At 36.9% G+C, this 14326-nt stretch overlaps 1 protein-coding gene across 1 annotated transcript in view; it reads left to right on the forward strand.

Annotated features, from left to right (window-relative positions):
• The first annotated feature begins 2680 nt into the window (after nucleotides 1–2680).
• Nucleotides 2681–14326, forward strand: part of LOC116101507 (vomeronasal type-2 receptor 116-like) — a 26074-nt gene continuing 14428 nt past the window's right edge. The window contains exons 1-3 of the mRNA XM_031385033.1: nucleotides 2681–2874; nucleotides 5793–6084; nucleotides 6369–7181. Coding sequence (XP_031240893.1) covers nucleotides 2681–2874; nucleotides 5793–6084; nucleotides 6369–7181 — 1299 coding nt within the window. The remainder of the gene's footprint in view (nucleotides 2875–5792; nucleotides 6085–6368; nucleotides 7182–14326) is intronic.

Consider the following 14326-nt stretch of genomic DNA (forward strand, 5'->3'; position numbering starts at 1 on the left):
GGGTTGAGGCTTAATAGTGATGTGTTTGTGTGTAAAGTTGACAAGGGGTCAATTGTACTGGCTGGTTTGTGGAGAGCTGCGGAGCACCACACCTCAAAGATGGTGCTGGCCTCTTCCCCACTCCAGCCCGAGGGCGAGGGCTCTTGGAGTAAACAAGCCCTTTCATGGTTATGGGCGGGTCAACTGGCTTGCTTCCGCTGTGTGAGCCAGTAAGATTGCGCCACGTGGCTTTCCTTGAGTGGCTGATCATACAGTATTTAACCTGTGGGTTGGCTCTCCCCCAGGGTCAGAAGATTGTTCAGAGGTTTCCTGAATAAACTGCAGGAGAAGAGCTTGAGTGTGTGTTGCGTTGTCCTTGCTGGTCGAGGGTGGTCGTGAAACTGGTTTTGTGTGTCAACTTGACACAGGCTGGAGTTGTCACAGAGAAGGGAGCTTCAGTTGGGGAAGTGCCTCCATGTGGTCCAGCTGTAGGGCATTTTCTCAATTAGTGATCAAGGGGGTAGGGCCCCTTGTGGGTGGTGCCATCCCTGGGCTGGAAATGTTGGGTTCTATAAGAGAGCAGGCTGAGCAAGCCAGGAGAAGCAAGCCAGTAAGGAACATCCCTCCATGGCCTCTGTATCAGCTCCTGCTTCCTGACCTGCTTGAGTTCCAGTCCTGACTTCCTCTGTTGATCAACAGCAATGTGGAAGTAAGCTGAATAAACCCTTTCCTCCCCAACTTGCTTCTTGGTCATGATGTTTGTCCAGGAATAGAAACCCTGACTAAGACACACACTTTAGTCATCCTTCTTGTTATATGGTCTGTGAATTTTATCTTGAGTATTCCAAACTTTTGGGCTAATATCTACTTATCAATGAGTGTATGCTATGTATGTTCTTTTGTGACTGGGTTACCTCACTCAGGATGATATTTTCAAGTTCCATCCATTTGCCTAAGAATTTCATGAATTTAATAGCTGAGTAGTATTCCATTGTGTAAATGTACCACATTTTCTGTATCTACTCCTCTGTTGAGGGACATCTGGGTTCTTTCCAGCTTCTGGCTATTATAAATATGGCTGCTATGAACACAGGGAAGCATGTGTCCTTATTACATGTTAGAGCATCTTCTGAGTATATGCCCAGGAGTGGTATAGCTGGGTTCAATTTTCTGAGGAACCATCAGACTGATTTCCAAGTGATTGTACCAGTTTGCAATCCCACCAGCAATGGAGGAGTGATCCTCTTTTTCCACATCCTCACTAGCATCTGCTGTTACCTGAGTTTTTGATCTTAGCCATTCTGACTGTTGTGAGGTGGAATCTCAGAGTCATTTTGATTTGCATTTCCCTGATGACTAAGAGTGTTGAACTTTATGTGCTTCTTGGCCATTCAGGTTTCCTAGTTGAGAATTCTCTGTTTAGCTTGGTACACCATTTTTGATAGGGTTATTTGGTTCTCTGGAGTCTAATTTCTTGAATTCTTTGTATATATTGTACCTTAGCCCTCTATTGAATGTAGGATTGGTAAAGATCTTTTCCCAGTCTGATGGTTTCTGTTTTGTCCTATTGACAGTGCCCTTTTCATTACAGAAGCTTTGCAATTTTATGAGGTCCCATTTGTCATTTCTTGATCTTGGAGCATAAACCATTGGAGTTCTGTTCAGGAAATTTTCCCATGTGTCCATGTGTTCAAGGCCTTTCCATACTTTATCTTCTTTACATACTGTGTATTTACTGTTTGCTTCGGAGAGACTCTACAAGACTTCTTCACAGTCACTACTGAAATGTAAAATGAGCAAAATCAAGGCAAAAAATACAGTAAAAGAAACCTACCAACACATGTACTGATATGTGTAACCTGAAGATCAGGGAGGAAGATCATGTTTTAGAACCCAAAATTCAGCTTAGTTTCTAATTAATAATATTTGGTTGAAAGAATGCTAGGTCTTAGGTAATATCTGAAATGAAGCACAGAGTTTTAGCATTTTCACTGGATCTTCTTGAGTACTTGAAAACCAATATTTAATATATAAATTTACTGTGCATCTCTAATGTTCTGTATAGTTCTGAATAGAGCTAGATTCAAGAAATTTCTGGATTTGGCCTAATTGTAGCAAGGCAATGGGAGCACAGGCTCTGTATAGCTATTCTGTACATGTCACTGTTCTAGCATAGTCCACAGATTCTCAGGGGATTTCATAATTTCAAACCATGAGGTCGGGTTTCTCTTGCAGGGAATTTGTGACAATTTGCCAAAGTTTAGCTCTGTGAGATCTTCTTGAACTATTAATGCATGGTTTACTTGAGGTCAGCTAACAAAATCAATTGACATCATTTTAAAGATGTTCATATAAACATATTTTGAGGCCATCTAGGGACCACATTTTCTGAAATTGGCATCCTTCCAGGGACCTTAATTTTCAAAAATATGGTGATGTCATGGAACTAGCTAAACTATCATCATCTGTATTTAGCAACAAGTTTTCATATGCACTGTGGACATCAGATGCAGAGCCACAGGAAAACTGTCAAATATACTTCCAGAGGTGAGGAACCACTTGGAAGAAAGAAGGTGTGAATACATAGGTAAACTCTGCTTTGGCCACAGAAAGAAAAGCAGATCAGAATATATAGATGCATCTATGATTTGCTGATCTACATGGCACTTCACCATTCTTACTACCCGGACTTAGAAAAACTATGCTTACTTTAATTTTATTCTTCTTGCTCCTGAATACTCCGCTCCTCGTCAGTTTCACTCATCCCAGGTGTTTTTGGAGAATGAGGCAGAATGAAGAGAAGGGTGAACACCTGAGAACAGATTGTGTCTTCACATTTGGAGTAGTGAAAGGGCCGGTGGAGAAGGAGTACTTCAGCAGGATTCTCAATACACAGTATGTGCTTTTATATTTTCCTTGTAAATGTCATCATACATATTTCCCAAGTGTTCTAATGATGGTAAGTAGGGCAATGCTACGAGTCTGTCAAGTTCGCCACACCTGCTATCTAAGAAACAACACCAAATACTTCCCAGTGTGTATTTTTTTCCAGTTGAGCTCTCACTGGCAAGGCCATAGCTAAGTTTTTTTTTTAAAAAAAAAAAAAAAAAACCTCTACATTGGTCTATAACATAAATCTCTCCTCTTGACAGGTTTAATAGCACAGTAACCAGTGATATCTTCTCAAAAGCATCCTCACAAAATTTTAATGAGTTTTATCCTAGGTGTGTGCAACAAAATGATTGTCAAGTCTGATGATGTTCCTTCCTTGAGTATATAGTTCTGAGAGCATGTCCATGACACTGATGTTGGTACCAAACCTCTCAGTGGAACTTTCACATAGATATTCAGTAACTATCTCAAATTCCCTGCATGTCATCACTCTATACCTTCAGATGCTGCATTGCAAATTGAAGTAAAATATCTGTCCAATTTGAATGTCATATTTCTCTCCATACTTCACTGTTGAACATATACAAACACTAGCTTATAAGTATTACAAAGACAAATACTTTACTGTCTCTTAACAATAAAGAAAGAATGTATAGTTTATAAGTGATACAAGTGCTGGCTGACAGGAGCCTGATATAGCTGTCTCCTGAGAGGCTCTTACTGTGCCCGACTAATACAGAAGTAGAGGCTCACAGCCATCCATTGGACTGAGCACAGGGCCCCCAACGAAGGAGCTAGAGAAAGGATCCAAGGAGCTGAAGGGTTTGCAGCCCCTTAAGATAAACAAGCACTATGAACTAACTAGTACCCTCAGAGCTCCCAGGGACTAAACCACCAACAAAAGAGTACACATGGTGAGACTCCTGGCTCCAGCTGCCTATGTAACAGAGGATGGCCTAGTCAGTCATCAACAGGAAGAGAGGCCCTTGGTCCTGTGAAGGCTGTATTCCCCAGTGTAGGAGAATGTTAGGCAGAGCCAGGAAGAAGAAGAGGGTGGATTGGTGACCAGGGGGAGGGAGGGGAACAGGGTTGGTTTTTTTTTTCTCCCGGAGGGGAAACCAGAAAAGGAGATATCATTTGAAATGTAAATAAAGAAGATATCTAATAAAAAATAATAAAATAAAATAAGTGATGTGTTTGTACTCCTTGAAAAGTTTGAGGTTATTTTAATAGTTGTGATACTTTCTCCCCTTGTCACTTACAAGGGTGACAGCTGTGGTATCTGATAGCTGACAATACTTGAAACTAGAGATGCAGGAGATTATGAAAAAGCATGTATCCTCTCTTGCTAAGTCTAAGTTATTTATGTTCCTACACATTTTACATTTAACACATACATTTATCTTTATGAAATTTAATTAATTTAGCTGCGTAGGTTATACAATTTTGTTTTTATGGATTCTTGAAAGGTGTCTTCAAACAACTACTTTAGAAGACTAGGTCATTCTGACAGCTCAAATAATTCAATGCTTTTAAAGTTTAGTGTTCATGAGTTAGTGTTGGAGTTTTAGAAGTTCTAGACATAAATTTATGTTTCTGGTTACTGAAATTTGAAAAGGCATCACTTTTCTGTTTGTTGATAAAACAATGTTCAAACATGTTTCTTTTTCTATATATAAAGATAACACATATGTACAATTTCTAAGAGAAACTAGATAATATTTATAGGAGTAAATCTTTGAGAATGTAGGAACATGATTGATGTTTTCTCGTTACATAATTTGAAATGACTTGGAAGACATTGGAATTATTATTTTTCTTATGAACATAAATGCAAAATGGAATTATTTTACTACAACTGACTTTTAGCTCATTTTTAATAACAGAACCAACCATGAAAGTTTTTCATAAATTTTACATTTTATATTCTTTTACTTTACATATGTGTATTACTGAGGTATAAAATAGCCTCTGCGATTTCTGGATGTTTCTAGATCTCATTGTGATGGTCATGCTGTATTGGTATGCCTCAGAAATTAGTAAAAATGCTTTCTACACGAAAATTTATATCACTGAGATATATCAATTATGAGTATATCAAATGCCTTTATAATTAAATAGTAGGTAAACAATTCTGGGTTCATGTGGAATGCCCTTAGTCACAACATTCCGGACCTGGATCAGGTGTATCCCTGTGTGTTTAAGGACAGACTACCCTGGAAAAATATCATTCAAAACCATACTGTCCATTGTTCATTTATGGCCTACATGAGCATTGCCTGTTTATATAATCACTATATATAAGATGCATAGTGTGACATACATCTTGCTCCAAATGTAATTATTTAAAATTATTTTTAAAATTTACAAAATTATTTCTACTGCAATAAATAAGATAGAAAGGTAAAATAACATGAATATGACTATAAGAGGATATGGTAACTATATTTGCCACTAATTAAAATTAATTGTAATTACAGGAGACAAACATTACCTGGGAAAGACTACTGTGCACTCATCAGTCATTCTCTCACAATCATATAATTTGATATAGAAATACACATAATCCACATCATGTGCATTTTATATGTTTCTCAATAATTTCATAAGTAAGACATGATCACTTTTAGTGTTTAGTCAAGCACTTGGCCATATATTTACCTTCATATCAAACAAAAATCAGAGTGTAAAATGCTTAGAGATTCCAATCATACATCTCCTTTAAGGCAGATGAACTCACTTGAACTTCCAAAGCTTTGCCAGCTTATAGTATCATAAGTCATCTGAAGCTGAGTACATACATTATGTGTTTTGATGCTTAGGGATGGGTGTAATACCATTCTGTTCAATATGTTCATTATTTTGCCAACAAATGATATCTGTAGTTCTCTATTCATAATAAACTCTCTAACCTTTTACAGGACAAGTAATGAAAATCACCAATTTGCTCTGGCCTTGGCTTTTTCTGTGGATGAAGTCAACAGGAACCCTGATCTTTTACCAAATAAGTCTTTAGTATTTGAGTTCCCATTTCACAGTTGTAAAAGTCACTCACAATTAACCAGTCTCATTCATGAGTCTGTACAAATTCATAACTTTTTCCCTAATTATGTTTGTAAGGATGAAATCATGTGTACATTTTTCCTAATAGGACCAAATTGGAAAACATCTGTGATACTTCGGACATGCCTGGACCTTTACATGTCTCAGCAGGTAAGATTTTTGTAAGATGGGAATTCATGAAATATGGTCTCCTTTGGTGCTATTCCTTGATACTAAGACAACTGTAAAGAGACCAGCCATTCTGTGATTATGTCATCCTATATAGTGGTAGGATTGTATTCAGAGACTTGATGGAGATTCCACATTTCTTTGTTTGAAACAGAGACAAGGGGAAATGTAACAGATGAGGGGGTTTTTCTAGAACATTTTTAGAATATTATGTTTACCTATTCTTATGAATACATTCCACATCATGCATTCTCTCTGTGTTCTAGTTTCTTCTGCTTACTTATGGACCTTTCCATCCTGTCCTGAGTGACCATGAACAATTTCCCTATCTGTATCAGATGGCCCCCAAGGAAACATCTATTTCCCTGGCCCTGGTCTCCTTCATAATTCATTTTCATTGGAATTGGATTGGGCTGGCCATCTCAGACAATGATCAAGGTATCCAATTTCTATCATATTTAAGAAGAGAGATGGAAAAATATTCAGTCTGTTTTGCCTTTGTGAACTTGATCACAGTCAACATGTACTTATACATGAAAAGAGCTGAAGTATATTACAACCAAATCTTGTCATCATCTGCAAATGTTGTTATCATTTATGGTGACACAGACAGTACTCTTGCTTTGAGCTTTAGAATGTGGGAATCTCTAGGTATACAGAGAATATGGATCACCACCTCACAATGGGATGTCACTACTAGTAACAGAGATTTCATATTTGACAAATTCTATGGCACTCTTGCTTTTGGACCACACCATGGTGAGATTTCTGGTTTTAAAAATTTTGTGCAGGCATTGAACCCTTTCAAATACTCAGATAAATATTTGGTAAAGTTAGAGTGGATGTACTTTGACTGTGAAGTCTCAGCACCTAACTGTAAGACACTGAAGAGCTGCTTATCCAATGAGTCATTGGAATGGCTAGTGGTACAGACTTTTGACATGGCCTTTAGTGATGACACTCATGACATATACAATGCTGTCTATGCTATTGCCCATGCCCTCCATGAGTACCTTCTTCAAGAAGAAGATAATCAGCAGAAGTACAGAGGGAACGAACCCAATTCTCACTGCTTGAAGGTAGCGCTTCTTCTACTTGATGATATTTTGAGTAATCAATATTGTAGTGTTCTGTCTGTCAGATACCTAAATTCAGTGGTCTAGTAAATATTCACAAAACAGAATGATTTTAGATAGGCACATGCCTTTGTGATGGGTCTCTAGCTGGAATGGTTATTATTTGGCCATTCCCTAAGTCTCTGCTCCATCCCCCATCAGACAGGATAAAAATTGAGTCAAAAATTTTGTGGGTTTGTTGGTGTGTGCCTATGCTCTGTTGGAGTTCCTGTCGGGATAAAGGGGGTAGCCTCTTCAGGTTCCCTATCCCCAGTGTTGTGAGTCCAAGTTAAGATTAATCTCACTGATTGTTAGGTGTGTCCACTATCCCAAGTCCTGGGCATGTCCCCAAAATGTCCCCTACTTCCTCACCCTGACAGTTGCAGATGTACATTCATTCACATGGTCATCTGGGTATCTCTCCTTTCCTTCATCAGAAGGTATCCTGGAACACATTTTTTAATGGACTTATTTGGGTTCTTGGTGTTTGACTTTGCCAGTTTATTTTTATAAATTTCAGAATTGGTTGACAAAGTTCCTTTCCCAGTCTATAGACTGGCATTTTATCCTATTCACAATATCCTCTGCCCAAAAGAAGCTTTCCAGTTTCATGATGTTCCACTCATTAATTTTTTCCTATATTTTTAATTTTTTAAAAAAATGTTTTTATTAATTATTTTATTTGTTTAGATTTCAAATGCTATCCCCCTTCCCAGTTACCCCTTTTGGACCCCCCAACCCATCCCCTTTCTCCCTCTCATTGTCTCTACAAGGGTACCCACTAGCCTACTCCAGGCTCACCACACTAGCATCCCTATGATGGGCATCAAGCCTCCACATGACCAAGGACCTTCCATCCCATTGATGTCAGATAAGGCCATCCTCTACTGCATATGTATCTAAAGCCATGGATCACTTCATGTATACTCTTTAGTTGGTGGTTTAGACCTTGGAAGATCAGTGTGGTCAAGTTAATTGATATTGTTCTTCCTGTGGAATTGCAATCCCCTTCAGCTCCTTCAGTCCTTCCCCTAGCTCCTCAATTGGAGTCCTTAGGCTCATTCTGATAGTTGTCTGTGAGTATCTGCATCTATGTTGGTCAGGTGGTGGTAGAACCCATCAGGGAACAAGCATACCAGGCTGCTGTCAGCAAGTACTTATTGGCTTCAGCAATAGTGTCTGGGTTTGGTGTCTGCAGATGGGATGGATTCCAGGTGGTCTCTGGATGGCCTTTCATTCAGTCTCTGTTGCATTTTTTATCCCTGTCTTTCCTTTGGAGATGTACATCCTTTGGAGAGGAATATTTCTGGGTTAAAAAGTTTGAGATGCCTGTGTGGCCCCATCACTGAACTGTGGGTTGTATGTCCCCTTTGTTGGGTACTTTGATAAAGTCATCTCCTTTGGTTCCTGAGAGCCTGCCATTTTCCTGGAGTCTAAGACTATCTACTGGCTAGCTCCAGTTTCTTATCCCCCACTGCTATGTTTCTAAGCAATTTCCTGACCATCTGTACTTCCCTCCTGTCCTTTCCAATAGCTGATCCTAACCACCATTTTCCCTCCCCCTCCTCTCTCCCTCCAGCCTTCCTCCCTCCTTCTATCTCCTGTGATTATTTTGTTCCCTGTTCTATGTAGGACTGAAGCACCTAGATTTTGGTATTCCTTCTTCTTGAGCTCCATATGGTTTGTGGGTTGTATGGTGGGTATTCTAAGTTGTTGGGCTAATATCAACTTATCAGTGAGTACATTCCATATGTGTTCTTTTGTGACTGGGTTACCTTACTCAGGATGATATTTTCTAGTTCCATCCATTTGCCTGTGAATGTCATGAAGTCATTGCTTTTAATAGCTGAGTAGTAAGCCATTGATAAATGTACCACATTTTCTGTATCCATTCTTTTACTGAGGGATATATGGATTGTTTCCAGCTTCTGGGTATTACAAATAAGGCTGCTATAAACACAGTGAAGCATGTGTCTTTTTTATATGTTGGAACATCTTTTGGGTATATGCTCAGTAGGGGTTTTCAGGTAGAACTATTTCCAATTTTCTGAGAAACCACCAGACTGATTTCCAAAGTGGTTTTACCAGCTTACAGTCCCACCAGCAATGGAGGAATGTTCCTCTTTCTCCACATCCTTGCCAGCATTGCTATCACCTGTATTATTGATCTCAGTTATTCTGATTGGTATGAGATAGATTCTCAGGGACATTTTGATTTATATTTCCATAATGAATAAGGTGTTGAACATTTCTTTAGTTGATTATCTGCCATTTGAGATTTCTCAGCTGAAAATTCTCTAACTATGTATCCCATTTTGAATAGGGTTACTTGGTTCTCTGGAACTTCCTGAGATCCTTATATATTTTGGGTATTAGCTTTCTATGGAATGTAGCATTGGTAAAGATCTTGTCCCAATCTATGGGTTGCCATTTTGTCCTGATGACAGTATGTTTTTCCATACAGAAGCTGTTCAATTTTGTGAGGTCCCATTTGTCAATTGTTGATCTTAGAGCATGAACCATTAGTGTTCTCTTGAGGAGGCTCTTTACCACTTTATCTTCTATTAGATTCAGTGCCTCTGGTTTTATATGGAGGTACTTGATACACTTAGACTTGCGCTTTGTACAAGGAGATAAGAGTGATTCAGTTTGCATTCTTCTACATGCTGACTGCCAGTTGAACCATACCATTTGTTGAAAATGCTATTTTTTTCCACTGGATGGTTTGGGCTCCTTTGTCAAAGATTAAGTGACCATAGGTGTGTGGGTCTGTTTCTGGGTCTTCAATTCTATTCCATTGATCTACCTGCCTATCTCTGTTCCAATACCATGCTGTTTTTATCATTGTTGCTCTGTAGTAAAGCTTGAGATCAGGGATGTTTATTCCCCCAGAAGTTCATTTATTGTTGAGAATGGTTTTCGATATACTGGATCTTTTGATATTTCAGATGAATTTGAGAATTGCTCTTTCTATCTCTGTGAAGAATTGAGTTGGAATTTTGATGGGAATTGCATTGAATCTTTAGACTGCTTTTGGTAAGAGGACCATTTTTACTACGTTAATCCTGCCAAGTAAGTGAAAGATCTATATGACAAGAACTTCAAGTTTCTGGAGAAAGAAATCAAAGATTCCAAAAGATGAAAAGATCTCTGAGTCATTAGTTGTTGATCTTAGACTTTGGCCACTGGTGTTTTGTTCAGGAAGTTGGCTTCTTTACCAATGAGTTCAAGCCTATTCCTTACTTTTTGTTCTATTAAAATTAATGTACCTGCTTATTTTTAAGGTCTTTTATCCACTTGGACTTGAGCTTTGTGCAGCATGAAAAATATGAATTTATTTGCACTCTTCTCCATGAAGACATCCAATTAGACCATCACTATTTGTTGATGATACTCTCTTTTCTCTATTATATGGTTTATGTTATTTGTCAAAAATCGTGTTCATAGTTGTGTGGGTTTATTTCTGGGGCATTGATTGTATTGCATTGATCAACCTGTTTGTCCAATACTATACAATTTTTATTAAGATTTCTCTGTAATGCTGATTAGTTTACGGATGGTGTTTTCTTCACAAGTTCATTTATTTTCAGTATTGTTCAGAACTTTGATGGGAACTGCAATGAATCTCTAGATTGCTTTTGGTAAGATGGTCTCTTTTACTTTGTCACTCATACAGACTCATGAGCATGGAAATCTTTCCATCTTCTGGTATCTTCCTCAGTTTCCTTCTTCAGCAACTTGAACTTCTTCTCAAATAGGTCTTTCACTTACTCGTTTATAGTAGCACCATGATATAATATTATTTGAGACTATTGTAATTTGTGTTGTTTATATAATTTCATTCCTGGCTCATTTTTCATCTTTATAAGGGATGGCTACAGGTATTTTTGTGACAATTTTGTATCCAGCTACTTGGCTGAACAAGTTTATCATTTGCCTGTAAATTTTTTGTGGATGCTTATATACATTATCATATCATCTACAAATAGTGATACTTTGAAATATTCTTTTCCAATTTTTATCCACTTCATCTCTTGTAGTTGTCATATTGCTTTGGCAAGAATTTCAAGTACTCTGTTGCATATATAAGGAGAGAGTGGGTGGCCTTCTCTTCTTGCTGATTTCAGTGGAATTGCTTTCTCTCCACTTACTTTGATATTGCCTATTAGCTTTCTCTATATTGTTTTTTCATTATGCTTAAGTATGTGTATTGTATCTCTAATCTTTCTAATACTTTAAACATGAAGAGGTAATGAATGTATTTCAAACCAATTTTCAGCAAGTAATGAGATGATCATGTGATTTTTTTTTCAACTTTCTTATATGGTGGATTATGTGGATGACATTTTATATGATGAACCATCCCTGCATCCCTGGGATGAAGCCTACCTGATCATGGTAGATGATGTTTTTGATGTGTTCCTTGATTCTGTTTGGAAATATTTTATTGAGTATATTTATATCATTGTTCATAAGACAAATTTGGTCTGAAATCCTCATTCTTTGTTGAGTCTTTGTGTGGTTTGAGTATCAGGGTAACTGCAACTTCATAGAATAATATTTACAGTGGTCCCTTTGGTTCTATTTTATTTAATATTTTGAGTAGTATTGGTCTTAGCTCTTCTTTGAAATTCTGATAGAATTCTATACTAAAATCATCTGGCCATTGTTTTTTCTGGTTGGTAGACTTTTAATGGGGACTTCTCAATCCTTAGAAGCTATATGGATGTTTAGTTTATCTGAACTGGATTTAATTTTGGCAAGTGGTATATGTCTAGAAAATTACCCATTTCTTTAAGATTTTCCAATTCTGTAGAGTACAGGCTTTTAAATTAGTATCTACTGATTCTTTGGATTTCCACAGTATCAGTTGTTATTACTCCTTTTCATTTCTGATTTTGTATACTGTCTCTCTTTCTTTTGGATACTATGACTCATGGTTCCTCTAGCTTATTGATTTTTTGTAGTTCATGGTTTTGTTGATTCTTTGTAATTTTTTTTAACTTCTAACTGATTGATTTCAGCTACTATTTTAATTATTTCCTGTCTTCTACTCCTCTGTAGTCTGCTTGCTACAGTTTTTTTCTAGAGTTTTCAGGTAAACTTTTAATTTATAAATATGAACATTTTCTAATTTCTTCATGGAGACACTTAGTGCTATGAACATTCCTTTTAGTCCTGCTTTCTTTGTGTCCCATAATTTTTGGTATGTTGTACCTTAATTTTCATTGAGTTCTACAAAGACTTTAGTTTCTTTCTTTCTTTCTTTCTTTCTTTCTTTCTTTCTTTCTTTCTTTCTTTCTTTCTTTCTTTCCTAAGAGCAGTATCATTAATAACACACTTGTTCAAGTTCCATTACTGCGTAGGATTTCTGGTGTTTATATTTTTGTTGATATCCAGGAGTGATGCATGGTGATCCAATAGGATACAAAGTATTATCTCAATATTCTTGTATTTGGTCATGCTTGCTTTTTGATGAAGTATATGGTCAACTTTGGAGAAGGATCAGTCAGGTGCTGAGAAGAAGATATACTCTTTTGTGCTGGGGTGAAATATTCTATAGTTGTCTGTTAGGTCCATTTGATTCATAGACCTGTTTGTTTCATTATTTCTATACTTAGTTTTTGTGTGGATGACCTGTAGGTTGGTGAGAATGGAGTGCTCAAACCTCTCACTATTACTATTCAAGTTTAGATATGTGATTTAAGCTTCAACAAGGTTTCTTTTCTATTTTAGGTTGCCCTTTAGTTTGGGGCATAGATGTTCAGAATTGATATATCATCTTGGTAGATTTATCCTTTAATGAGTATTAAGTATCCTTCTCTGTCTCTTTGGATTAATTTTGGTGGAAAGTCCCTTTCTGAAATATTAGAATGGGTACTCTAGCATTCTTCTTGGGTCCTGTTACCTACAACTCTTCTTTCCAGAACTTTAGTTTGAGATAATGTCTATTTGTCATGCTGAGATATGTTTCTTGTATGCTACAATATAATAGTTCTGGTTTTCCCATTCATTCTGTTAGGCTAGTTTGGGGGGGGGGGTGAAATTGAGTCCATTGGTGTTGAGATATATTGTTGACCAGTTATGGTTAATTCTTATTATTTTGGTGTTGCTTTGTGTGTGTGTGAGAGAGAGAGAGACAGAGACAGAGACAGACAGAGACAGATATGCAGAGAGAGAGAGAGAGAGAGAGAGTTTGCATATGTTTTCCTTGTTTTTGCCTGTATAAAATTACTTATCTCCTAAGGTATTTTTTAGGATATAGTTATCTTTCTTGGGTTGGAATTTTTGTAAAGTATTTTCTGTACTGCTCAATTTTTGGATAAGTATTATTTAAATTTGTATTTGTTTTTAAATATCATGTTTTCTACATATATGGTAATTTAGAATTTTGCTGGATATAGTAGACTACATTGACATCTTTGGATTTTTAGAGGTTGCAAGATATCTGAACAGGACCTTCTATTTATAAATAGAGTCTCTGTTTAGGTGTTGGGTATAATTCTGATAGGTCTGTTATTATATGTTACCTTCCCTTTGTCTCTTGACACTTTTAATATTCTTTCCTTGTTCTAGATATTGTATATTGATTATTCTGTGGCAGGAGGATTTTCTTTTTTATTCAATCTAATTAGTGTTTTTTAAAGCTTCTTGTATGTGTATAGGCATCTCTTTTTTCAGGTTGAAAAAGTTTCTTCTCTGATTTTGTTGGAAATATTTTCTGGTCCTTGAAGCTGGAACTCTTCACCTTTTTCTATTTCTGTTGTTCTTTTCATCATCTCCCAGAATTCCAGGATGCTTTGTGTAGGAATTTTTTTAGACTTATCACTTTATTTGACTGATGTATCAATTTCTTCTATTGTATCTTCTACAATGAGAATCTCTATTCCATTTCATGAATTGTGCTAGTGATGTCTGGATCTTTTGCGCCTATTCTCTTCCCTAGGTTTTTTATCTACTGGATTCCTTCATTTTCTGTTTTCTTTATTGCTCCTAATTCAATGTTCATGCCTTGAATAGTTTTGTTTATTTCTTTAACATGTTTATCTGTATTTCCTTTATGTCTTTAAGGGATTTATTCATTTCCTCTTTCCTCTTTTTTTTTTTTT

The sequence above is a fragment of the Mastomys coucha genome, unplaced genomic scaffold (assembly GCF_008632895.1).
Source record: "Mastomys coucha isolate ucsf_1 unplaced genomic scaffold, UCSF_Mcou_1 pScaffold21, whole genome shotgun sequence".
Lineage (NCBI taxonomy): Eukaryota > Metazoa > Chordata > Mammalia > Rodentia > Muridae > Mastomys > Mastomys coucha.